Source organism: Orycteropus afer, unplaced genomic scaffold (genome assembly GCF_000298275.1).
Source record: "Orycteropus afer afer isolate SDZICR_OR568_19922 unplaced genomic scaffold, OryAfe1.0 scaffold00007, whole genome shotgun sequence".
Lineage (NCBI taxonomy): Eukaryota > Metazoa > Chordata > Mammalia > Tubulidentata > Orycteropodidae > Orycteropus > Orycteropus afer.
The window spans coordinates 2857074-2882073 of record NW_006921594.1 but is presented as its reverse complement, the minus strand read 5'-3'; the positions used below and the strand labels follow the sequence as shown (position 1 = coordinate 2882073).

Genomic DNA, 25000 nt, shown 5'->3' with positions numbered 1-25000 from the left:
TCTCAAGGTCATGTCCGCTTTGCCTTCACACCATAGTGTAAAGTTCATTCCATACTCCAAAACCAAGGTGATATAGTGGAAGTAGAGGATTACATGTTTGAACTCTTATTTCTGTGACATTGAAAACACCCACTCTGGACTATAGTCCTGGGAAACAACAAGCCAAAACAGGTTTTGTGAACTGAGATTACCGATATCTAAATATTTTGTCTTTTGATTTATAATTCATCTTTGTATTTTTCTTCCAGAAGCCCAACCTTAGTAAAAAACATACCTACAAGTTTAGGCTATGGAGCAGCCCTTAATGCCAGTTTGCAGGTAACATCACTAAATGTACTTTTCCAGAATTGTTGTATTTGAATGTGGGTTTTCTTTTTTTTTTTTTTTTCCGGCACAACTTTGTATTTAGGTGGGATTGTGATTGTTCTTAAGAGTTGGTTTATCATCCAAGTAAGTTGTAGCACCTAGTCCTGCAGAAAGCAGTGGTTCTAATTCAAGCTCCTTTTGATGTGAAGAAGCAAGAAGGACACCCTGTGGCAAAATCTGGAACACGCCGTTTTCCTGCAAATGTTAGATTGATGGAAGCTTTTGCAAATGCATGTGGCTATGCATTAATATTTATCCAGGCTGTCATAAATGATTTCACATCATAGTGTTGGGGAACATGGTGCTTGTGGCAAAAACTTTAAAGTTTAATTATAATGTATAATTTTTATGCAGAGGAGGCAAATGTCAGGACTTCTTTATTTTGAGTTAAGTTCTGGTCATTTTTATAAAGCAGAGCAACTGCTTATATTATCCTGGCATATTTCACAATGTTCAAGGATACAACGTTTCATTATGTGGAAGGGTGAGACATGAAGGAGAAAGTTTGCTGAGGGAGCAGTTGTTTGTATTTTCACATCGCACTTAATTCCCTTGGTATCTCTACCACAAGCTGCCAGTTAAGAATTTTTTGTCTTACTCCTACTTTTTATATAAATTCTAAAATATCTGCATCATGATTTGAGCCCATTAAAACATCCTTTAAAAATTCTTTAGAGCATTTCAAAAGTCGGTTTACACTCCTTTATCTCACTAGGCTGCCTTGGCGGAGAGCAGTTTACCTTTGCTAAGTAACCCGGGCCTGATCAATAACGCCTCCAGTGGCCTCCTGCAGGCCGCCCACGAAGACCTCAATGGGTGCCTGGAGCACGTCGACAGCAATGGGAACAGCAGTCCAGGCTGCTCGCCTCAGCCGCACATGTAAGTGTGCTTAACAGGGTCTGTACAGAGAACAGCCTGTATTCATGTGTTCTCAAATTTAGGATTCTTCTGCACTTTTCAATGGCGCACAAGTGAAAAAAAAAAAAAAAATACAAGTTAGAGTGGAGTTAATTGTATACCATGTTCTTGATATGCAAAATGTACCAAATCAGGTTTAGTCCATCTTTCGGATTCTCCCAAATGTCTTATAATTATTGTCCTAGCAGTCCTCTACAAATTCCTACTTCTACCAATATTCTCTTGGGCATGAAGTAGTGTCTAAGATGACTTTAGATCTTATGGGTCATTATCACAGTTTGGTTTGTGTGGTACAATAAGAATATTTATGATGGAATAAGTTGTCGTAATTTTTATTACTATTACAGGTCTCTAAACCATTTATGAACTGTAGTCAAGATATTGCCTGTTTTTATAAACCATAAAATGCAAAGTTTAACTGTTACCCACAGTTTACATAGAAGCTAGTAAAGTGTAACTTTTTGCCTGTCTTATAAATCAGTGTAATTACATATTCAACTTTAATTACTGGTGCGTCTGTATTGGCAAGGTTTATATGTTATATTTTATGCAAGACTACGATTCCTATTAATATTTAGCAGCTAACTATATCATTAATTACTCTAAAATCTTTCCCCTACCATCTTTTTAATGGAGCTGAGAGAGGAGAAGTATTAAAAATTGATGTCTTGTGGATTTCAGAAATGTGTATGACTCTTTAAGAAATGCCTTGCCTTACTCGATAGTGTCAAACGTGTCATTTTCTTGTTTACTAAAAAGTATTGACCCAGGTAGAACTCTAGAATCCAGGGGAAGAAATTAGAATACGCATATACCCTCTTTGGTTCCTGGGATGAATTGTAATTTACGTCTGTACTTCCTAGAGTTGAATATCTTATATTTGTAATTCCATGTTATTGAGGTAAGAATAGCTCTTCCTTCATTTTTCTCTTTCCATCTCTTATTTTTTGCATTAAGTATCTAGTCACAGACCTGAATAATAAAGATGGTCGTTATACGGACCCATTTCCATTTGACCTTTCTGGGATATTATTTTTGTTGACTTTTTAAACATTTTATTCCACTTGACACATTAATGTCTTTAAGACCATGTGCCTAATTGCTTTATAGCACTTTTAGTCTATCACCTTTGTGAAAAACACACTGTGAACATTAATGTGTTTTATCAGGTTCCAAACCATTACTTTTTCAAAATGGAAAAATTTGTCTTTTGGAAGTGTCTTTAGATGTATTAAATAATACAAAAGAAGTAATAAAACTCGAAGTAGAAAGAACATGAATCTATGCTCTTGAGAGTAGCAGTACTCTAAAACAAGGCAAGTAAGCAATCGGACAAAAGTTCTTACATCCGCTCTTTATCCTACCAGCCATGCAGTGGGTAGCTTCAGGCCTTTTCCTTTCAGCAGTTCTCCTGAGTATGCTAATGCTCACTTTCTGTCTAAAATGCTAAAACAATAAAACTTTAAAGAGCAAACAAGAGTAAGATCGTGTTTTCCCCCCTTAAAAAAAAAAAGACCTATTTCAGAGGAATGAAAGACATTCATATAAAAGTGTTTAAGCTGTGGATGTAACTCCCTGGGCTAATAATGCAGTATATAGTGGTTGTTATAGACCACATATAGAGGATATGCAAAGAAATATTCTTAAATGGAATTGTCCAGTAGTGAGATATTAAAATAAAAAATTAATGATTCAATAAAGTAGTTTATTGAGCATTATAGTGTAGAATCGGAAATAATAATTGTTCTAAATTAGGACTTTTTTAGGTTAGTAGTATTTTTCATTTGGCAATTGCTATTTTAGAATTTTTATTATTAGTTTAGTTACAGTACAATTGTGAAATGTCTCAGAGAAATAATAGTGTATGTAAAACAATATATAAAAATTTTGTATTTAATGCTTGATGTATTACCACTCTGGCCTTATAAAATTAGGAAGTTCATAGTCAATACTTAGTTGTCCGTTTTTATGCTTATATGAATTAGCGCATTGAAAAAGCTTATTTGTACTTTGCATAGAGAGACAAAAGGAGAACTTCCCTTGGCAACAACAACAACAATTCTGAGGATGCAATTGATGAATGTTGTAAATGAGAGGCAGTAGAGCCCAGGGGTTAAGTATATAAGGGTTCTGTGGCCAGACTGTCAAGGTTCCAGTCTCAGATTCAATACTGAATAACCTACTTAATAACTGAGTGGTATTGGGCAAATGACTTGACATTTCTTTCCTCGGTTTTCTCAGCTGGAAATTAGGTAAGCAATCATAATACCTACCTCATAAAATTCTTGTACAAATGAAATGAGTGTTTGGAAACAATAATTGCCCCTTGTCTCCCTCATAGCACCCTGTCCATAATTGCAGCTTTATATTACCTCTTTTAATAACTCATTGTTACTATAAATGAGACTGTAAACAATAAAAATATTTTTTGCATTTCACATTTTGTTACATATTTTTCCAGGCACTCCATAATGTATGGTGGTTACTTTCCTTAAACCTCCTTCTTTTCTTCTGATACTTCTTAAAATTCAAGGAGTGGATCCATTAAAAAATGAAGCAATATGACACAGACATTCATGGTAGGGAACAGATTGCTCAGAGCCAGTGGGATCAGGGATTTTTGAAAGAAGAGAATGTTACCTGAGATTGTAGATGATGAACAATTCAGAGAAAGAGAACAGTATTAACCTATAATCAAGAGCTCATGATATGTGACTAGAAAACACTGAATATTAGGTTTGACAAAATTTAAAATATATAAAGGAAAATAGGTGGGACCTTGCTGTTAAATGACTGGAGCGTATTAATATTTTGACCTTGGCCTTGGCACAGTCAGAGCTGTGTTTTAGGAAGAGTAAACTGAAAATGTACTGAATGTAACTGGTGCGTGGTAGGATATTCTTCTGGAGTTGGGAGAGACTATTGCAGTCAGTAGTGCCTGGCTTAAGTACAAAGCTGGGAGTGGAGAACAAGAACTCGCTATAAGAAGTACTGTGGGAAGAAATACTAGAACAAGGCAACAGACTGAATGTTGGGGACAAAGGAAAATGAGGAAGCATCGTAACAACGTTTGAGAGCACACAAAACGAAACAGAGGACACAAGAGGACAGGCCCAAAAGGAATGAGCTCAGCATTTTACTTGCTAAACCCAAGAACCTGAACATGAGGAAAAACAAATTCAGGAAAAACAAAGCTGAAACTTTTTGGTTGTTGCTTAATTATTGTGTTTAATTCTAAAATGGTAAAACTCCATGGAATAGGATATAGTAGAGACGGTGTTTCAAAACATTAGAAAGTGGAATAGATACAAGTTAGTACTTCTTGTAATTTTTTTGGAGGTAAGACATCCCAGATTGTCATCCATATTCCCAGACTGACATTCCACATTTAACACTCTCCCACCACTCCAACTTTTATGGCACCTGAAAAAAAGCTTTTGCCAAACTTGCGTATTTATTTTGCCTCAAACTATTTACCTTTCTATTTTCTTCCTTTTCTTTTTTCTCCTCTTCTTTCCCTCACCTAAATTCTGCCTATTTTAATAGGCTTAGTCTTATTTTTCTGAGACGCATTCCCAAGTAGTTCTGCTGTCTGGATGTGCGCTCTGTTCCACACTCCTGAAGAACTGACCATTATTTGTACCATTATTTGAAACTCAGCACTGTGTGTATGTGTGCGTGTGCACGTGTGCACGCACAAGCGCATGCGTGCACACATGTGCACAAGTGTCCATGCACTCTCCATGCTTGCTCATTTTGTAGACATCCCAGCTTAATAGCAAGTCCCTTAACAACAGAGACAATGTTGTAGACATATGAAAGTGTATGAAACCCCTAACACATTACACCATACCTAATAAGCATTCAAAAAGTTTGATACTAATTATGAAGAGTAAACTTGGAGGTTGTCACCTCCAACACTTTTTACTTTTTACTTTTTAAGAGTAAAATCCAGGATGCTCTTAGAACTCTGAAGAAGGGAAAACAAAAGAAGTTTTAGGAAGAAGAGGTAGCTAAATGTGCTGTTCATCTAGCAGGGAAGCTAAGTGACCTTTTTACATATTGGTGGGGTTCATTTGGTAAATTTCAATTATTTTGTTACTATTTATTTAATAATTTCCAGATTTATCTAAATCGAAAAATGGGCAGGCCACTTCATTTGTGATTATCCTCCCAGACCTTATTGTATTTCATTTATCTTGTTCAAAGCAGATTGACAAATAACGTTTACTGAGATTAATGCAGTAGAAGTCAGGTGAATGTTCAAGGGGCTTTTAGCAAAGAGTAGGAAAGGTTAAAGCCAGGTGGAATCATTCTATGTATTAAGTTTTATGGAACTTGTTTTGATTTTTTCAGTCAAATGTTTTTAATCTTTTATTTTCTACTGCTTTTGAAAGAGTTATAGAGTCATCTGTTGTCTGAACTTCTTAAGAGTCTGAACTGAGTATCATTATATTTGATGCTGTTCTTCCATTAGATCCCTCAGTGCCAATATTCTCTTATTACCTGACTTCTCAGAATTCTGTAGAATTCTACAGAATTACTTTAGATTTCTGTTTTATATAGATATTTGCTTGTTAGAAGCTACTTTAAAAGTTAGGATGAATGCTATGTATTAAAAAAAAAAACTAAACTCACTGCCATTGAGTCAATTCTGACTCAAAACAACCCCCTTTGGGTTTCCAAGGTGGTGAATCTTTACAGAAATAGACTGCTCAGTCTTCCTTCCACAGAGTGGCTGGTGCGTTTGAACTGCCAACCTTCTGGTTAGCAGTCAAATCCCTTAGGCACTATACCATCAGATGCTATGTATAAAAACCAAACCAAAGTAAACCAAACTCACTGCTGTGGAGTCAGTTCAAACTCATAGCAACCCCTCCTTGGGTTTCCGAGGTGGTATCACTACAGAAATAGATTGCCCCAGTCTTCCTTCCGAGGAGTGGCTGGTGGGTTTGAACCGCCAGGCTTCTGGTTTAGCAGTTAAATGCCTTAGGTACTATGCCACCAGAGCTCACCAATGCTATGTATAGACTCAAATAATTTGAACTTACTCTTTTCTCCCAACTGTTAGATTTAATTCATTGAAAGAGAAGAAAACATTTGGATTAGAACTGGAAGGTGAACACATACTGGTAGAATCGGTCCATTTCCTGTCTACTTCCCACCCTGAGACAAAAAAAAGAATCTAATTATTAGTCCCTGGGTGGTGCAGTTAACTCATATAGCTGTTAACCCAAAAGTTGGTGGTTGGAGTTCACCTACAGGTCCCTTGAAGAAAGGCCTGGTGATCGAATTCCAAACCATCAGCCACTTCAGACCCTACGGAGAACAGCTCTACTCTGACACACCTGGGCTCCAGGAGTCAGAACTGACGTGATGGCAGCTTGGTGACTGGTAGCATGTTTAGTTCAACCTGATTGTTTCTTCTTTAGTAAGAAAGTGTTTCTCCTCACTCTGAATAATTTCGCTCAAATTTGCCTTTTTTCTCCTGTAAAAAATGTTAAATGATATTACCATTTTTATATTTTCAAATGTTGTTTCTAGAGGTTAAAATGAACGTTCTCTTTTTTTTAAAAAAGAAAGAAAGAAAGAAAGAACAGATTTGCTGGTCTGATAGAGCCTAGTGAGACCCCTGAGACTACAGCCTCTAGTTACCCTTCAGCTCTGGAACTAAGCTCACTCAAACAATAGACAGGCATACGGGGTGAACATTTACATCAGGTAGATACAGTCCTTGGAGCCATCAATCATGGGTGAATAAAAGGGCAGTGTATGCACAGAGAGACAGCTGGGGGTGAAGTGGGAGTGCATGGGAGGGAAGGACACAGGGAAGAGGTAACTACAGGGAGGAAGTGGGAAGAGAGCTATTACATTGTGGGGAATTTCAGTCCATGTCATGAAACAAAATGTGTATGAACTGCTGTATGGAAAATGAATTCACTCTGTAAACTTTCACCCAAAGCACAATACAGAAAAAAAAAAAAAAAGTACACATATACATCTTTTTTAAAAAAAAACAAACATATAAACCTTCTTCCTGACATGGTTATGTGCTAGAGAGCTTTGTGCTCAGAGTTCCATTGTCATGCAGTTCTCCTGATTACTATCTTCTCCTCCTGTTGGGGTTTCAGATCATTTCTTATATGTCATTTCTGAATCCTCTTAGCCTCTGTATCATTTCAGAGTGCTGCTAGCTAAACAGTCTATTAGTTGCAGAAGTTTATTATTTTCTCTCTCTTATTACAGCAAATATTTGAAGATTGAGAGTTAATGGTCTTCTATATAGATTCAGAGTGTAAACATTTCTAATATAAGATTTGAAAATAAATTTGATGTGTCCTTAGAAGCCAAAGCTTTAGAGTAAGGAATTTAAAGGTTGAAGCATCACTAAAAAAGAGTAGTGTGGTCTCTCAGAAATGCTATAGTGAACACATTAGTCTTTTTGATCAACATGTTGAACACGTTTCATGTGCCCCAGAACTTTCTACACATCACATATCCCAACCCACCTTTACAATCAGTTTGCTTCATTAAAGGAGCTCTGGTGCACTGTGTTGAAGCTCTAGGCTGCTAACCAAAGATGCTTCAAACCCACTAGTGTCTCCACAGGAGAAAAATGTAGCAATCTGCTTCTGCACAGATTTTCAGCCTTGGAACCCCTATAGGGCAATTCTCCTTTGTCCAATAGGGTCAGTAAGAGTCAGAATTGACTTGACGGGAGTGGCTTTGGTTTGGTGCTTCCTGCATGAGAACCCCAGCTGTAAATCATTCCAATGTTTAGTTTTAGCCTCCCCTGGCAGAATACTTTGGCCTCGATGATAACTAAGAAGGTACTTCCAGACTTCCATTTTGAAGAAAAAAAAAAAAAAATCGAAAATGTAATGTATATTATAAATTGCCCTGCAGCATAATGAGAATAATTAAGTATATATCACCTTTCTTCTCTTCTCCTTGTTGTTGTTGTTGTTATGTGCCGTGCCTTGAAATTTAAATTGCTATTTGTAGGCACCTGTAGAATTGCAAATTCTACATCTTTGGTGGGTGAGACATGAAATCCCCTACAGATCTTAATCTCTCTGTGGACAAAGCATTTGAGCTTGGAGAGGTTCTGCATTTAAGAGGAAAGCAGTTAAAAGTGACTGACAACTTGAGCAAGTGGGATGCTCTCTCATTGTTTTCATTCCTGAAAACCCTGTCCTACTTTTGCTGATATTTTGGATTATGTTGTATTATGAAGCTCTGGACATGAAAGCATTTTTTATGCCTTACCTGTGTTTTCATAGATTTTCTAATCCACACTTTTTCCATCGCCTTTAGTTTTTTTCCCTAACATTTCTGGGCCTCTTATAATTTCAGCTCTGATTTAATTCCATTTTTATTTAATGTCTAAACTTTTTCATTAACTTTGCTAGTTAGAGTTGAGATACCTTTCCAAAGTGATTGTACTGAACTTATGATTATGCCAGCTCTTTATCATCTCATCTCTTTTTTAAGTGCTACCAGTACAGATCAGTGGCTGCTGTTCTTTTTTTCATTATGCCAGCCCCCATATGTGGCACTTACAACTCATTCTAGTTCCTGCTAATAAAAAGATCCTCCCAATGGAACAGTGCCTTCAGCTAAAAAGTGTTGTATCCCCACCGTGCCAATTGTGGAAATTTGTGGGTTCCTATAGGGTTTTGAAGGATTTTTATAGAACTAGGCACATGATATCTGACATCCGTGGTATGAATTCCCACAATTTAGGCAAAGTGTGTCAGAAAACTTTTAGCTGAAAGTACTGTAGCTTCTGTTTCATATCTAAAGGACATTGTTAGAAGATACATCTTCATTTCTACCAACATTTAGAAATTTCCTTTCTCTGAGGGCCAAAAAGTCATTGATCAGTTTGTTAAGGTATGACTGTTGCTATTCAGCATTAATTTTTTCCAACTTGTTGTATTAGAGGAAAATGAAGATTTTTGCATATCTATTTCAGCTTTTGACATAGGACTTGTGGACATAATATACATGAAATAAACTATTTTCATATATGTTAAAATTATATTCATTTTGGCTGCTATTGCAGAATTTTGAAGTTCTCATTGACTTAAGTACAGTGATACACTTGACTATTTTGACACAATAAACAGTTTAAAACCTATCTCAGGGTTTCTACATTCCATAAACAATTTCTGTCATTAGGATACAATTAAATAATTCATGTAATTTACGTAAGCAACCGTGGACAAATACTTTAGCGTAACTAGTGAAAACAGTCTTTAATCAATGTTATCTCAATCGTTGAAGACTAAGTCAAGTAACATCAGCAAGATGCTTAAAAGGAAAAAGAGATCATAGGTCTCATGATGTTATTACTGTATATTTCCATTTGCCACATTAAATCTGTGGTCCGTTTTGTCAAGTGTGTCAAGGAGAGGAATAATGCACTATATTTAGAGTAAAAGGGGCATACTGTTTTTACTCCTTTCTCCATTCTCATGTTTAGAAATAACAGAGCATAACAGAGCATAGTTCAGGAAAACACTAGAATTCCTGTCAGTCCTGTGTCTTAACTCGAGCCAGACTAGTTCCAGCAGAGCAGCCAATCTCAGGGTTAGCTAGACCACTGGCATACATTATATGTAATCAAAGAGGAGCTCAATCCTTGGGAAGATGTCCTGAGAGACAGCTTCATGCAGAATGAGCAGTGAATGGACAATGTCCTGTCAGGGGGGGTTGGCAATAGGAAAGAAATAGCAGTTCAGAAAAAATGGGCAAGCCAGGTAGGTAGAGCTAGCCGTAGTCATAGTTACAAGACTTTTGAGGTCCAGGTATTCAAGGAGCAAGAGGAGCCTAAATTATCAAACAGGATATCAGAGAAAAACTGGGGCATACATTCCATACGGCCATATACCCTTCCTGACAGTTATTAAGGTTAAAACTTGTTCCAGGGAACAAGGCAAACACAGTTTTTGGATGAATGATTCAGCTGAGAGAAGAGCAGCAAGTCTGACTTAAATGGCTAAATGTCAAAGTGTGAATTAGGCTTTCTTTTATTAGATTAGAAATATAGGGATCCTTAGAACCATAGCAAGTAGCTCTTGTGGCACAGTGATCAAAGCCCTTGGCTGCTGACCAAAAAGTTAGCAGTTTGCACACACCAGCACCTGCAGGAGAAGATGAGGCAGTCCACTTCTATAAAGATTTACAGCCTTGGAAGCCCTATGGGGCAGTTCTACTCTGTTCGATGCAATTGCTGTGAGTAGAAATCCACTCAATGGAAGTGAGTTTTGTTTTTGTTTGTCTTTTAGAACCACAGCTGAATAGTTGTACAAAGTTTTTATTAATGAGAGGCCAAATGGAATGAGCCAGTTGTAGTTAAGTTTTACATTGTCCCCCCCAATGAGCAACTAATTTGATTCTGAGACTAGCTAAAACATACTTTTTCTCATCAATGATCAAAGTAATCACAGCTGTATTTTCATTATATTGTAGCTGTTGTGGGTGTGTATAATCACTTTTACAAACAAAAACATGGTGGTAACTCTTAAAGAATATTGTTGTGTCTGATGTGTGCGTGTTGCCTGTTTTATCGGCACTATAACAAAACTATCTGAAATCATTTGGGAGTGAACCTCTAAATCATGGAAAATCCAATTTAAAAAAAACAATGTTGCATAAATTCGAATACATTGCAATGTAATTCTGAAGATAAGGTCAATGAATCTTAGATACATTTTTATATACATCTCCACACACATACATATGCATAATTATAAAATTATGTTTCATTAACCTTAATTCACCTCTTTGTAATATTTCTTAGAATGTCTGTTGACTTGAAATGGAGTTTTGGAACTTCACCATAGGGTCAGATCTATTGGGATATAGGATAGAATTATAAACTGCACCACTAAGACTGGCACAGTGTCCTAAAAGGGGAACTTTTTATCAGTTATCTGAAAACGGTAACAGAAGCATTAAGGGGGGGGGGGAGAAAAAGAAAAGAAATGAGAGAGGATAAGATTTCTTAAATATATTAGAATTAAAGTTGTATTTTGGCTTTAAGATGGAAAACTTAAATTTGTTTGATGTTTATCATTAGCCAAAAAGAAAAGATGTGGAAATTTAATAGAGTATTTTGTATTTATATCCTGAATGGAATAAACTATGCAAAGAATATGCTAAATAAGGAATCGTTTGTTCACTTCTATTTCTGGAGCTGCTTCTCATGGTTCCACATATCTGGGAGAAGGAATATTTCTCTTTAGATCAAGCAATAAGGACAATTTTTACTTCTGTAGAAGTCAATGACTGTTCTGAATCCTGTCCTAGAGAGAGTAGCTATGTGCAACCCTATTCAAGTGAAAGCAAAAACCATTCACATAACACACTTCATGAGGCAAATGTTATTTTAATTTACAAAAGAGAAGCCAGTGTTGAAAGAGAAGAAAGTGGCAAGAAATTGAACCATAGTAGGCAAGATATGCTTCTAATTTCTTACTTGATAAAAGAAGAACTAATTTTTCATTCCTATGTATTTTTAATAAAGATCTCTGGTGGTGCAGTGGCTAAAGTACTGGGCTACAAATGGAAAAGATTGGTTGTTCAAACCCACCAGCCACTCCACAGGAAGAAGATGAGGCAATCTGCTTCTGTAAAGATTTACAACCTTGGAAACCCTGTGGGGCAGTTGTGCTCTGTCCCACAGAGTAGCTATCAGTTGGGATGCACCCTATGGCAATACCTTTTCCATTACGCCGCCAGAGCTTCTTGGTTTTCTTGGTAGATGTTTTTAATTGTATGGTGTGTTATAGTCACTTCTGTATAAATAAGGGAATTAAGCATTTATTTTCTCCAATACAAAATATAGTGTCTAATAGAAGAAATCAGGATTATCATTTCAGAAGAATAAAATCCTAAGTAAAATTAAGGAAATAATTTCTTTATGGCTCTATAAATAACTTCAGTTTATAGAGTCATGTAGAAATTATGTCCTTAATTAATTAAATAAATATTTAATTACTCACTAGTTTAAGATCAGCTCTCATTTTAAAACTATCAACAAAATATTTTCTTTTAAGTGTTAATTTTTCCTTTGAAACTTATATTCCACTATCAGTTAATTTCTGTGATATGTTAAATAAACTAAAATACTTCCTAAATGAGAATACAAAATATTGATTTTTTTTTCTTATTTTAACCTGACTTTGTACAATAGAGGTAAGTAAAGTTGTGATATTTTAATGAATTGATTGTCAAATTTTAAAGACAATTATATCATTTCCTTTCATATTTTACTACCAAAAAAATAGGTGAATCTCCTCTATTTTTTGTATATTTTCTAAATAAGCATCAATTATTTTACCAATGTTCCTGTGAAACTTCTCAGGAAAAAGTTTAATAAGACTGTTTTCTTTTTCTTTTCTATTTGATGGGACTACTTCCAGGGAATCAGTCAATATAAATTAGCTACTCAAATCAAACTAAAAAAAACCAAACCCACTGCCATTGAGTCGATTCTGACTCACAGCAACCCTATAGGACAAACCCTACAGGACAGAACAGAACTGCCCCCACAGCGTTTCCAAGGCTGTAAGTCTTACAGAAACAGACTGTCACATCTTTCTCCCTCTAAGTGGCTGGCGTGTTTGAACTGCTGACCTTTTGGTTAGCACCTAAATCCTTTGGCCACTACGCCACCAGAACTCCTAAACATAAGCCATCAAAAATAAAAACTGAACTTCATGAAACAAACTTTCCATTTTAATAGACAAGTCTGTGCTTATATTTTAGAATTCATTATATATTTTCAAAACAATTATATTTATTTAGTAAGCATGAAAGTTTTGCCATTATCAAATTGGAACTCCCTTAATGAAAATGTACTCAAACATGTGAATTCGTAGCTAAAGTACTGATCATGAACTTTGATCATTTTAAATAGTTAGCTGCTACTAATTGGCATCTTTCATTCAGTAACTTTGTGTGAAATACTAAATAGAGATCATAAATAGTTAGAGGAAAAGTCCTACCTTACCTGGCTGTTCCCTTTTAACTAGAAAGTTGTTGATAGTATTTTGTGAAACCATCAAAACCTCTGCTATCCATTGTCTATAGAGATGCTCAGTCTGTTCTGATGTTTTTAAAGGCCATTCATCAACAGTGGTTGTTGTTTGGTGCCATAAAGTTGATTTTTGACCCATAGTGACCTCATGTGACAGAGTGGAACTCTGCTCCATCATGTTTCCTAGGCTGTGACCTTTACTGGGGCAGATCACCGGGTCTTTCCCCTGAGAACCCGCATGATGGGTTCAAACTGCCAACCTTTCAGTTAACTGTTGTACCCCCAGTGCTCCTTAAGCAACAAATTAGTATATAACAATAAAGAAATAAAGGTTTTGTGTGCTTATAAATATTTTCCACTGAAGTTAATCAGTGTATCCCAAGTAAAGTTAAAAGGTCTCCAAACTAAATTAAGTAGAAATAAGGATCAAGACACTTTAAAATCAAGGACTTGAACAAGCAGTATTGATTGGGAAATAGATGCATGTACGGACTACATGTATTTGAATACATTTAGTATGTTTCTTGAGGTACTATACTATATATAAGTACATTCTGAATAAAGATTTCTGTATGGGGTCAGATGAAATCAGTCTCCATAGTCAAATAGAACCATCACAGCTCTAAAGCTATTTCTGAGGATAGCATTCTGAGTAATGCTTTTCAGAACAGTGATGCGCGGTTACTGATAGGAGTCCTTACCTCCTTCAGGTGTGTATGTATCATATCTGTTTGAAAAAGAAAGATGTATGTTTACTAGTCTGCTTGTAGATACACTTTATTAAACATGCTAAACATTTTCTGAAATAATAGGATTACCTGAGGAAAAGATAAAAGGAAGGTATTGTTAATGAAGATACCACATAAAAACAATTTTAATTAAGTCAAAATTTAGTGTGGATTTCTAAATGTTTGCTAAAATTAAGCTAATATCCTCTGAAATTTCCCATGTTGTAGGTATGGGTCATTAGTTGTAAGTTATTCATCACAGCATTTGCTAACTTCTGTCTGAAAATCTGAGACTTATGTTTGTATCATTAATTCCATGGTATTTACTAAATATTTTGGAAAGAACTTAATATCCATGGTGCTAGAGTCTTTCATATATGATGACAGTATATAAATATTTTAATTGTTAAATTTGATATTTAAATAAGCAAAACTGAGGAAGGACTTTTGTGATTCTACAATCTAACATCTATTGACTTAAATATATTTTGTGCTTTAGACAAAGTACTTTTTTTTATACTAAAGGAAACAGGAATAGTTGATAGGAGCTTTTACTTAGTCTTGAATAAGGAAAAATGAAAGACAATTTGCATTCCTTTAGGAAATATACTGTGTGACCACAATCAAAAAAGATAAACTTTCGCATTATAATTTGACTCTGTGCTTTAGGGTGCAAGCAAACATTAGCATTTCTTCTGACTTTCATGGGTGCCTTGCATACTCATAAATTTCACAACAAAAGAAGCAACACTTTTCTTTAGGCAAAAAAGTAAGTCTGTTAATGTAGCTAGTCCTCTGTGTTTTGGGTACATACCATTACCGAGGCAGAGCTGTAAAACTGAGAGCCTAAACTAGAGTATTAAAATCTACTGCCGCTTTGCATTTCCTTCTTTAGTGGCTGGCAGGCTGAATGATCCAGAGATGAATTTCTTACATTTGTTTTGAATAAACATTTATTGAGCACCTACTCTGTGCAACCTACCCTGCTAGATACTGGCAGGTGGCCTGTATCAATAAAGAGGTAAAAATCTAATAGTAGAGCAATAAGTACATAAATAATGAGATAGGGACCAAGGGGCAGGAGGAAGAGAGTTATAAACAAATTGAGAAGTCAAAGGTATAAGTGCATGCAAGCGGAACAGTGAGAGGGAAATAGGAAAAGGTCTTATGGAGAATGTAGCTTGGATTTAAGGCTTAACCTGGATTAGATTTTCGTTTGAATTGTGTGAAATTGCTGGTATTTGTCTGTTTTATCAACAAAAGTAGCAATCTTAAATATTTCTGAGGCGGTATCTCTATGGAAGTAGATTGCCCAGTCTTCCTTCCGAGGAGTGGCAGGTGGGTTTGAACCCGCCAGGCTTCTGGTTAGCGTCAAATGCCTTAGGCACTATGACACCAGAGCTCCTGGAACATCAGGCAGAGATGAGAAAAGAGAGCTCAGGACACCCTATTAGCAAAAATGATTAAGATATAAAGCATAGATCTCATGCATAATAGTTTATTTGCCTTGGCACGGGCAGTCAACCTGGAGAGAGATGCCTGAGGATGAGATTGAACAAGAAATTCTGAATCAGACTCTTTGAGTTCTTTGACCTGCAAACTGATGACATGATAGGGTACCACTTGCCACCAAGTTGATTCTGACTTGTGGAAACCCAGTGTATTTCAGGCTAAAATTGTGCTCCGTAGGATTTTTATTGGCTGATTTTTCAGAAGATCACCAGGGCTTTCTTCCAACATGCCTCTGGATGGACTCACATTATGAAAAAAAAAAAAAAAACTTCTCTGGTTATTTGTAGTGCTTAGCAAGGTCCTCAAGGAGCCCTGAAGGTGCACTGATTAAACACTTGGTTGCTAACTGAAAAAGGTCAGTGCTTCGAAACCACCAGCCACTCATGGGAGAAATGTAGCAGGCTGCTTCCATAAAGATTACAGCTTTGGAAACCCTATGGGGTAGTTGTACTCTGTCCTGTGGGGTTGCTGTGAGTCAGAATCAACTAGACAACATACAACAACAACATTTTAACTTTTAGAATTGTCGACTTAAAATTTAGGCACTTCTCTCCCTCCTTGCTAAGATGTGAAAGGGAAATATTTTGCATACAAAGAACTTTAAGAGCAAGAGATGCAAAGAGTTCTTTATTCCACACCTATAGGCTATTTTCTTCACTTCTCTTCACTGTTTCTGATGCTACAAGTAGCTTTATTTCAGACCATCATTACCTTATTGTACTGTTCTAGTCAGCTCCTAACTGGTATCCCTGCCCCTCCTGTCCTACATTCAGCCTGTTGTTGTTGTTGGGTGATGAGGGGTGGGCTCCACCTCACCGTGACCCATGTGACAGAGTGGAATTGCTCCATAGGTTTTTCAGGGCTGCATATGGCCAGGTCTTTCTCCCACAGAGTCTCTGGATGGGTTCAGACCATTAACCTTTTGGTTAGGAGTCCAGTGCTTAACCATTGCACCTTTATGACTCCTACAGTCAGCCTATACTTTGCCAATTCCAAATTAATTCTCCTAAAACTGTTTTTATCTTTTCACTCCTTTACTGAAAACCATCAGTGGTCTTCCAGCTGGCAGAGAATAAAGTTTAAATTCCATAAAATGCAATTCAAAGCCCTTCATCACCTGGCCCTGCTCTGCTTTTCAAAAATATTTTATTGTCACCTCTCCTTTCCCTCACAGCCTGTGTGTTGTCTCGGAATTCCCACTTTGTCCATGCCTGCTTAGAGTGCCCTGTCCCCACCCCTGTGTAATGAAAATTTTCACGTGTTTCAAACCCAACCTGAAGTGCTACCTCCCTTTTCCATGAAACAGTCACTGACTTCCCTGTCAGAATGCATCTCCTCTCTTTCATAACACTTGGTTGACTAGAGCATTGATCAAGGTCTCCCTGGTATGGAAATTACTCGTGGATATATATATACCTTACTTCCTCTGTTAGACTACAACTCTGAGATGAGGAACCATTGTCCATAAAAGATCATAGGCCAGTGGTTTGCAAGTAATAATTGATTTTCTTTTTTCAGGTTTAACAAGAAGTAGCTTTTTTTCTGGAAGCACTTCCATTTCAGTTACTACCTTTGTACCTCTTTGCCAGGGAGTAATGAAAAACTTCATATATCCCCATCACTAAATATTATCACCTTCCAGTTATCTAAAGACATTCCAGGTAGGTCTCTAGTTCTCCAAAGTGTAACTTATATTAGAACATGGTAAACTCTCACTCCCGTCTAGTTGGATACAACTCATAGCGACCCCTCCTTGGGTTTCCAAGGTGATATAACTAAAGAAGTAGATTGCCCAATCTTCCTTCGGAGGAATGGCTGGTGGGTTTGAACCTCCAGCCTTCTGGTTAGCACTCAAATGCCGTATGCACTGTGCCACCAGAGCTCCTAAGAACATAGAATATCTTCTTTAAGTCGTATATCTTTTTTAAGCCAGAAACATAAATCATTACTTTTCTGTAGTAAATAATAGACAGTAGACTAAAAGGAATGGTTGAATTATAAGTCTCCTATGTCATTTACAGAACAATTTTTAAAGCATTCCTAGATTCTAGTTTAAAGGAATACCCATTATTTACTGAATGGATAATTTGTTTTAAGATAAAGTTGAAGTTATTTAAGATTCCAGTTAAATGAATATGACACACTTTACCAATTTTACAAGAAATAATATAGTGACTATCAAGTTAGACATGTTTATCTTCTATCTGTGCCCTTCTATGCCAGAGGTTTGAACTCTGAAGTCTGTAATGATACCCACGCCAGTCATATAATAGGTGCTCATTAAATAAGTGAATATTTGGTGAGATGATCTAATCCACACTTCTTCATCTCCTAACCTTAACATATGTGGAAATACCTCCACTAATTATTCCTCATTCAAAGCCTCATAAATCAGACACTGAAAACTCAGTGACCTGACTAGTTATTTTTTTTTTCTTTGTTCATGTTTGTTTATTATCAAACTGAGTCCTCAGTATATTTTCTAATATATGTTTTATCCCTGGAAGTAACTAATTCTATTTATTTGAACTAACTGCTTCTTTGTTACTTATTATTAAGGGCTCTATCAAGGGATTGCAGTTTAATTTGTAAGAAACCTCAGATCTTCGCTGAAGGAAGCAGTGTATAAGTTTCAAATCAATGGCGGGGGCGGGAGTAGGAGTATGGCACAAAGACTGTCCAAACCATCTAGATCTTCAAGTCTGGAAGGTGTTTCATCATCAACATCATGGTCCATCTGAGCTTGCTCTTATTTTGCATATATTTAATGAATTCCATTAGGAATACATATGTATGTAAATGTTATAACGTTGTGATTCCTCTTACAGGCAAATAATCTCTCCCAGCTGTTAGCTCCCTATATCATTTTATTGCTACTTCTCCCAGGACATTTATGTCTGGAAATCTTGTAGTTAAATTTGAGTATGTATTTCTCCTGTACTAGCCTGCAAATTCTGTAATAGATATTTAAATGCCCCACAGTGCCTTATATACAGAAGGTACTCAATACATTTTTTTTTGTTAAATGAATAATTGGTAATGGGAGATAATGATAATATATTATTGGCTTTTCCTGTAAAAGTGAGATTGATATTCTTAATATCATTACAAACAGAGGGGACTTGAGTCAGTCAACCCTGTAACAGAATCTCTAGCCGAAACATGTATTTTCTATAAGGTTTACTTACATTGGTATCATTTTTATTGTTAGGTACCATACAGTTGATTCCAACTCACAGCAACCTCATGTAGAACAGAATGAAATAATTCCCAATCCTGTTTTGTCCTCATGGTTGTTGCTATTTTTGAGGTCATTGTTGCAGTCACTGTGTCATTCCATCTTCTTGAGAATCTGCCTCTTTTTCACTGACCCTCTACTTTAATGAATATGATGTCTTTCTCCAAGGACTGATCCCTCCTGATAACATGTCCAAAGTATGTGAGATGAAGCCTTGCCATCCTTGCTGTACTTCTTCATGACAGATTTGTTTGTTCTTCTGGAAGTCCATGGTACAGCCAGTATTCTTCATCAATGTTAAAATTCAAAGGCATCAATTCTTTGGTCTTACTTACTCTTTTCCCAGCTTTTGCATGCATGTGAGATTGAAAATAGCATAGCTTGGGTCAGGAGCACCATAGTCCTCAAAGTCACATCTTTGCTTCTTAACACTTGAAACAGGTCTTTTGCAGCGTATTTGCCCAGTGCAATATGTCATTTGATTTCTTGACTGCTGCTTCCCTGGGTGTTGGTTTTGGAACCAAGTAAACTGAAATCCTTGATAACTTTAATCTTTTGTCCATTTATCATGATATTGCTTGTTGGTTCAGATGTGAGGATTTTTGTTTCCTTTATGTTGAGGTATAATCCACACTGAAGGCTGTAGTCTTTGATCTACCAATAAATGCTTCAAGTTCTTCTTCAGCAAGCAAAGCTGTGTTGTCTACATATTGCGGTTTGTTAATGAGTCTTCCTCCATACCTGATGCTGCATTCTTCTTCATATAATCCAGCTTCTTGGATTATTTGCTCAGCATACAGATTGAATGAATATGGTGAAAGGATACAACCCTGACACATACCTTTCCTGATTTAAAACCATACAGTATCCTCTTGTTCTGTTCAAATAACTGTCTCTTGATCTGTGTACAGCTTTCACATGAGTTCAATTAAGTGTTCTAGAATTCCATGAATTTCTGGCAGTTCCCTGATGATGTAGTGCTGCAACCATTTTTTAATTATCTTCTGAAAACTTTACTTACATATGATATTAATGATGTAGTTCGATAATTTCTGCATTCTGTTGAATCACTTTTCTTTGGGATGGGCACAGATATGGATCTCTTCCAGTTGATTGCCCAGGTAGCTAGCTTCCAAATTTCTTGGCATAAATGAATGATCACTTTCCACATTGCAGCCATTTATTAAAACTTGATATTTCATCAATTCCTGGAGCCTTGTTTTTGCCAATGCTTTCAGTGCAGCTTGGATTTCTTCCTTCAGTACCACTGGTTCTTGATCATATGCTACCTCCAGAAATAACTGAATGTTGACCAATTCTTTTTGGTTCAGTGACTCTGTGTAGCTCTTCCATCTTCTTTTGATGGTTCCTCCATTGTTCAACATTTTGCCTCTAGAATCCTTCAATTGCAGCTCAAAGCTTGAATTTTTCTTTAGTTCTTTTAGCTTGAGAAATACTAAGTGTTTTCTTCCTTTTTGATTTTCTAATTGCAAGTCTTTCACATTTTGTTACAGTACTTTGTCTTCTCGAGCCACCCTTTGAAATCTTCTGTTCTGCTCTTTTATTTCATCATTTCTTCCATTAACTTTAGCTTCGCTCCATTCAGCAACAAGTTTCAGAGTCTCTAACATCCATTTCAGTCTTTGCTTTCTTTCTTGTCTTTTTAATGAATTTTTGCTTTCGTCATGTGTGATGTCCTTGATGTCATCCCACAATTCACCTGATTTTCAGTCATTTTTATTGTGCAACGCATCATGTCTATTGTTGGGTTGGTCTCTAAATTCAGATAGGATATACTCAAGGTTGTAATTTTGCTCTGATGGGCTTATTTTAATTTTCTTCACCTTCAACTTGAACTTGCATATGAACAATTGATGACTTGTTCCACAGTCATCTCCTGGTCATGTTCTGACTGATACTGGACTTCTCCATTGTCTCTTTATATAGATGCAGTCTATTTCATTCCTGTGTATTCCATTCAGTGAGGTCCATGTATATAGTTAACTGTTTATGTTGTTGATAAAAGGTATTTGCAATGAATTAGTCATTGGTCTTAGCAAGTTCTACCATATAAGCTCTGGAGTCCTTTCTATTACCAAGGCCAAGTTTTCCAACTACTGAGCCTTCTTCTTTGTTTCCAACTTTCACATTGCAATCATTAGTAATTACCAATTCATTTTGATTGCACATCTGGTCAATTTCAGACTGCAGAAGTGGGTAACAATCTTCAATTTCTTCAACTTTGGCATTAGTGGTTGGTGTGAAAATTTGAATAATGGCTGTATTAACTGGTCTTTGTAGGTGCTTGTCTATTGTACTATCACTGACAGTGTTGTCCTTCTGGATAGACCTTGAAAGTTTCTTTTTGACAATGAATGTGATGTCATTTCTTCAGTTTGTCATACCCAGCATGTTGTTGTTGTTGTTATGTGCCATCAAGTCAGCCCCAACTCATAGCAACCCTTCCTTGGATTTCCAAGTGGTAACACTACAGAAGTAGATTGCCCAACCTTCCTTCCGAGAGTAGACATATATTGATATTTCTCTTGGAATTTCCATTGTTTTTCTTTTTTTTTAGTTGACATTGAGTTAGTCTATTATTTAAGGTCTCTCTAGCTGAATATATTAGAAGTTCATAAGCCCCAGCATACATGGTAAATGTAATACAGACTTGGACCATTCAACACGTGTATGTTAATTATTTTAATGACAAGTTAATGATGATGCCTGTGATGAATGACTGAGGAGAATAGATGCACAAACTCTGTGTACAGAGCATTTCAATGACAGCCCTTCTACCTAGAAGTTTTCTTTATTCAGTTGATCTAAAAATGGTCTGAGGCATTGGTGGGACTTTTGGATTCATATTTCAGTATTCAGGTATGTATTGGTAAATAATTTTTAGGAATAATTTTGGTGATATGTTTTTACTTCATTCCTTTATCATATTTAATATACATTTGAAGAAGTGTACCTGCTCATTACTGTAATATGCCTATCATTATAATAAAAATCTCAATTTGGAGAGAAGGGCTAAAAATATTTTTATAGCTAACTAATTTTTATAGCTAACTAAAGCTTCTTCCAAAAAGAATTTAAGGCTTTAATGATTGTAGCTAACATTTATCAATCACTAATCCAAATGGTTTATATTACTCATTTAATTCTCATAACAATTGTGTAAAATCAGTATTTTTCCTATTTTAAGGGTAAAGAAAATCAGGTACAGAGAGATTAACTAGCTTCTCTCTGGCCAGATAGCTATGAAGTAAAGAAGCCAGGATCCACCCCCTAAGCATTTTGTCCTCAAAGTCCAAATTCTTAACCACTCTTATATTGCTACCTCAAGACTATAAATGAGGGGCCTAAAGTATTTGATAGGCTCTCTGGGGGCATAGTGCCTAAGACATTTGACTGCTAACCAGAAGGTTGGTGATTCAAACCCACCAGCCACTCCACAGAAGGAAGACTGGTCAATCTACCTCCATAAAGATTTACCACCTCAGAAACCCAAAGAGGGTCACCATGAGTCAGAATCAACTCAATGGCACTGAGTTTGTTTGTTTGTTTTTTTAAACTATTTGATATTACTTTATGCTACACTTTCAAGGGAACTAAAATAATATATACAGAAAATTTATTGAGCTAAATTACAGTCTTATAATTAAAAGCCTTTAGGTGATTCCACTGGAGAAGAAACATAATGAAGAATTGGTGGCTTCTGAAGAGAAAGAGAGTATCTTTAAAAGGATCGCTTTATTTATTTATTTATTTTCAATGGTCAAGGATGTTTCTGTGGTGGAGAGGAACATTTTTCTAGAAGGAAAACTATTTTTCCCATGGTGGTATAACACCTGGTATCTGGAAGAATTTGGATAAATGAGCACTACAGAGATAGTCCACTCTTTTTTTTTTTTTTTTTTTTTTGCAAGACTAAATTAACTGGATCTTATATCCTATAGTAGGAGCTCTGGTACTCCTTGGAAGGAAGGTTGGGCAATCCTACTTCTGTAGTGATACTGCCTCGGAAACCCAAGGAGGGGTCACTATGAGTCGGGCCGACTCGACGGCATATAACAGAAACAACAACAAATCCTATAGTAGGGGCAAGAGGGAAAATTATGTCTAATGACCATACAAAGAGACTGAGTCCCCACTGAATCCCACAAAAGGCATTGTAGCTTCATTGTGTCCCATTCCTTTTGAAATTGTAGGCAGGATGACAGGTGAAAACATACAGCACTTTCAGATCCAAATCTGAGAAACATGATAGAAATAGAAATAATTGCATCAGAAATTTTATTTTTATTGAAAAAGATTCTACCAATTCATAACCTAGATACTTTAAAGTAATTTTATTCCCTGACATGGTCAAAATCCTCTTGCCACTTTTTATTTATGTATTAGGTATTATATAGGTAACAATGAAATCTTTTACAAATTAAGCATACATAAATATTGGCTCTGGGTTTGGTTTATTTTAGTAAATTAGCAGCCTGATAGTGTGACCATAAGAGAAAATTTTATAGTCTTTTCCTGCTCTGTTACATTGTTCACTTATTTTGATCACAAAGGGTTCCAAGAGTACTTAAGTCCAGAGAGAAATTTTCTTTTAGCATTACTAAAAACTCACTGCCACCGATTCGATTCGATTCACAGCACCCCTTCTTGGGTTTCCAAGATGGTATCTCTACAGGATTAGATTGTCCAGTCTTCCTTCCGAGGAGTGGTTGGTGGGTTTGAAGCCGCCAGCCTTCTGGTTAGCAGTCAAATGCCTTCGGCACTACACTACTCTTAATGGCTTGACAGCACATCATGTATTCAATCAAGGAATATTTATTGGGTGTTTGCTACAGGGGTAGATCTCCTGGTCTGTGAAGTTCACAGTGTAGTTGACAAGACAAGGTATAGCCACACGCCTGATTAAGACTGCATCAGCTAGCAGAAATAACTAAAAACATTCTAGAGGCCAGTGTACTAGTCCTAGCTCTGCCTGAACTTATATACCACTAGGAAAGTCACTTCATTTTCTGATCTTTAGAATAGGAGTGTTGAATACAATTAACTTTTGTTTTATACAGTTTTACAATCCAAAGATTTGCAGTTTCAGCATCAGAATGATCAGTAATAAATGCTTTAGCAGGTCAAAGTGGGAGGTCAGTACAACTGAACAGGTCATACAAAGTCTTTAAAGGGGAGACAGGCTGTGAGTTACTCTTTAAGTGGTAGACAGGCTGCAAATAGGTAGTATACAGGGCAGAGTTATTTCCAGGTCTGTGTACACACAGTTAGAGAAGCACAGATTGAATCAGCATGAAGCATGGCCTGGTGGAGGAACTAAGCAGTATGTTTTGAGCTTGAGAAGACTTGTTTAGCTGGAATGGAAAATTTTATTTCAAAATATTGTTGTACATATGTATGTTCAGGTCAGATCATATGTTATTGAGAATGGCTGAAAGGTTTGTTCTTAATAATCTCAGCTACTTTGGTCTCAGTTCTGATAGATGTCACAAGTGACATAATGAACTAAAGGAAGTCCATATATACTAAAAATTCTCTGGGAATGCAAGGTCATTTGGTTAGTAGCTGAATGTTTTAAACACTGTGCCACCAGAGTTTTGTAGAAACTTGAAAACTAAGAAGCAGCATGTATTATTAAAACACAAACCACTGGCTAACTTTTTAAAAGTCTACCTATAAAAGCTATCTCAGAAGGAAGAGTGGGCAATCTACTTCCATTGAGATACCACCTCGGAAACCCTATCAACAAGGTGGACTGACACAGTGGTTGCAGCGAGGGGCTCAGGTATAGTGAGGATTGTGAGGCTGGTGCAGGACCACGCAGTGTTTTGTTCTCTTATATATAGGGCTACTATGAGTCAGAGCAGACTTAACTACATGTAAGAACAAGAACAATATGAAAGTATGATATTATACTGCTCCAGGTGAGGAGACTGTGGAAGTCAAGTAGAGTGTTGGGAAATGGCATTAGAGTAAGAGGTCCTCCTATGTCTCAGAGCCTGGAGACACTCAAGAAACACCAACTTCTCAAGAGAGCAGACCTTTACCTTAAACTATAGGATGTGCAAATGTAACACTAATTGACTTGAGGGCTGTTCCATAGAACAGTGCTGGGTATCTCTGTATATCTTTGCAGTTACTCAGTATCTATTCAGAAATATTGAGCAA

General features: G+C 36.5%; 1 protein-coding gene across 1 annotated transcript in view; it reads left to right on the top strand.

Moving 5' to 3' along the window:
- Positions 1-25000, top strand: part of FOXP2 (forkhead box P2) — a 351644-nt gene that overhangs the window by 321374 nt on the left and 5270 nt on the right. Inside the window, exons 15-16 of the mRNA XM_007944055.1 lie at positions 249-318; positions 1082-1245. Coding sequence (XP_007942246.1) covers positions 249-318; positions 1082-1245 — 234 coding nt within the window. The remainder of the gene's footprint in view (positions 1-248; positions 319-1081; positions 1246-25000) is intronic.